General features: G+C 45.2%; 1 protein-coding gene across 1 annotated transcript; it reads right to left on the bottom strand.

Moving 5' to 3' along the window:
• Positions 1-232: 232 nt before the first annotated feature.
• On the bottom strand, positions 233-2,252 carry fgf3 (fibroblast growth factor 3). The gene is made up of 3 exons (XM_070980652.1): positions 2,009-2,252; positions 940-1,043; positions 233-628 (listed from the first exon to the last, which is right to left on the bottom strand). Exons 1-3 carry the CDS (start codon positions 2,250-2,252, stop codon positions 233-235), a joined length of 744 nt encoding a protein of 247 aa, XP_070836753.1.
• Between the last annotated feature and the right edge of the window lie 292 nt (positions 2,253-2,544).

Below are 2,544 nucleotides of genomic sequence, written 5' to 3'. Positions count from 1 at the left end.
GCGTGCGTGTGAACGCGCGTGTTTGTATGTATCAAAGTTTCCTTGATATATGTGCTGCATCACTGCTGGCACTTTTTGTTCGTTTTTGGATTTTTATTCTCTCGGCATCATCAACATAACTGTCCGCTACTCCGTGGGAAGGATCCAAATAGTTTCGTCATCATTTACAATCAAGCTACAGTACATGCCAAGAGCCGGGGTCCATGTTAAAATGAGTCATAGGACCATGGGGTCAGCTCTCCCCTCCAAAAGTCTGCTCTGTAAAGGCCCGGCCTTTCCTGTTTCGATGCCGGCGTCTCCGGCGATCAAAGCGGCTGCCGTGGTGATGCATGTGGTGATGTGCGCTCTGACTCTCTCTGAGCCGCCTCACCATCTCATGGTCCTTGTTGCCAAGCACCCGAGGAAGGAAAAGTGACGCTTTGTCCGTACTTCGTGTTTTAAATCCTCGCCGCGGCCGGCCTTTGCCATTAATAGAAACGTACCACTGGCGCTTCGCACTAGCTCGCCGCTTGCTGCTGCCGCCCCCTGGTGGCAGCGGCTGCTCCGTGGAATGATGGCGGGACGCGTAGGTGTTGTACCCCAACTCATGGATCCGCTCCACAAACTCACACTCTCTGTTGAACACTTCCTGGGGGCGTGAGAAGGAGGGAAACAGTGAGCCATACATGTCGTGCTGCTTGTCCTATGTTTTTGATGCACTACAGCTTCTCAAAGACACTGAGAGTGTCTGAATTTCGCTCAACTATGCCCCCACAACACTGACCGCCACTACTGTCAGACACCAAATCAGACATAAAATATCACAATTTACAACAGATAAACATATGACGTTACAGCAGGTAAACGCCACAGTGTGAAACAAAATCTTATCAGGTTGCCTGCTGCCTTTGGTGTCAAAAAGAGCTGTACGTTTTGAATAGGTGACACAGTTGTACCCACCGAAGCATATAGGCGCCCTTTATCATTCATGGCCAGATATCTGCCAGAGAAAAGCCCTTTTATGGCCACAACACCTACGTCCACTGCTGTAATTTCCATGATGCCTGCAATACAGATAAATATGCAACAGTTACAAAAGTTATGGCGTAATATCTACATGCTGTATAACTATAGAGGTTGTGTAATGAAAGATTTATAACGATTAAAATCATTGAAAAAAAAAAAATCAGTGTTTTCTTCTCCATAGATGCATGAATCATTCCTCCAATATATCTTCGAAGTTGGAAATCAAGTATAAAAATTACAAAGCAAATTTACGTTAAAATAAACAAACCTTTAAGGTAGCCTACATAAATTAATTTACGGCTGTACAGTATTTGCCACCTCATACTGCACCATACAACGTGTTTATTGTCTTTCTGAATCAGCGCTTGATTGGTCAATGGCCTACTCAGCGCTGGAGAAAGCCTCTAATGGTCACTGATAAGCCAATCCATCCGTTCGGACAGCGCCTTTGTCTCTCCTGGATCTTAATGCTTCGGCTGATGTTTCTAATAGAGATTAACCTGCATGTCAGCGGCTTTGCAATGACATGACTTCACACACACCACTACCACTAATTGGCAGTGAAACTCTGATAGGCCCTGAAAAATTAATAAAATCAGAATCTATTAAAATAGCTTAACACAGAATAATAAATAATCCAGTTAACGGATATATTATACACTGTATATTTTAATATACTGTTGGCATATATGTAGAACATGTATTGACATAACATGTATGTAACATGAATAACATGTACCGTTAAGTGAGACGTATTGTGTTTGATGTCATTCAACTAATATGCAGAACAAAACAATCATCATTTAACAACTTGACTCCATATCTTTGATTAAAATGTTCACTGCACTGATCCTTTATATAATAAATAGATCCCACTGCGTCTAAGAACATCATTTGAAATTATAGCAGCAAGATTGTTTATATGTATTATATTTATCTATGATAGTTTTGACTTTGTTGGTGCAGTTTGCTGCGCTTTAAACCAAGTAAGTAGGCTACTTACTAAACGGGTTGTTTTCCTCCAATGATCCATCTATTTTCCCACTAGAATGGATTTGTAAATGATATTTAGTAGCGCAGTAGAGCTTCCTGCGTCTTGGCGCTCCTCCGAGGTGTTCATACACTCCTCCGCGACTACCGGCGTCCCTCCGTTGCCGGGGGTCGCAAGCCTGGCCCGGGGCGCAGCTGGCCCGGGGACTAACGGGATCACATAGGCTCACCAACACCAGCAGAGGTATCAACAGCATTCTGGCATGGCCGTGGAGCGACGACTGAGTCGAAAAAACGGAGAACTCCTGCCAGGCTCTGGGGGTCCCATTAAAGTGACTTAAAGTGTCGGGACCCCAACGCTCAAGAACTCCAGCCTTGTGCTCATTCGAACCCGAGAGACGCTGGCAGCACAGCCGTCCCCGAGGTGGGATCCGCTCCTCGCCTCTGCTGCTGCTGCTGCTGCTGCTTGAAATCCCTCCTGCGGGCCTGACTGAGAGACCCTGCACAAACTGCACGCAGATATAAAAGAAGCTTGTGGTGACAATAGGC

The sequence above is a fragment of the Chaetodon trifascialis genome, chromosome 1 (assembly GCF_039877785.1).
Source record: "Chaetodon trifascialis isolate fChaTrf1 chromosome 1, fChaTrf1.hap1, whole genome shotgun sequence".
NCBI lineage: Eukaryota > Metazoa > Chordata > Actinopteri > Chaetodontiformes > Chaetodontidae > Chaetodon > Chaetodon trifascialis.
The sequence above is the reverse complement of the archived record's forward strand: the minus strand, read 5'-3'. Positions and strand labels throughout refer to the sequence as shown.

Coding starts and splice junctions, on each gene's coding strand:
- fgf3 (XM_070980652.1), bottom strand. CDS start 2,252: ATGCTGTTGATACCTCTGCTGGTGTTGGTGAGCCTATGTGATCCCGTT. Junction 1,044..2,008: donor GGAGGAAAACAACCCGTTTA/GTAAGTAGCCTA, acceptor TCTGTATTGCAG/GCATCATGGAAATTACAGCA. Junction 629..939: donor AAGGGCGCCTATATGCTTCG/GTGGGTACAACT, acceptor TCACGCCCCCAG/GAAGTGTTCAACAGAGAGTG.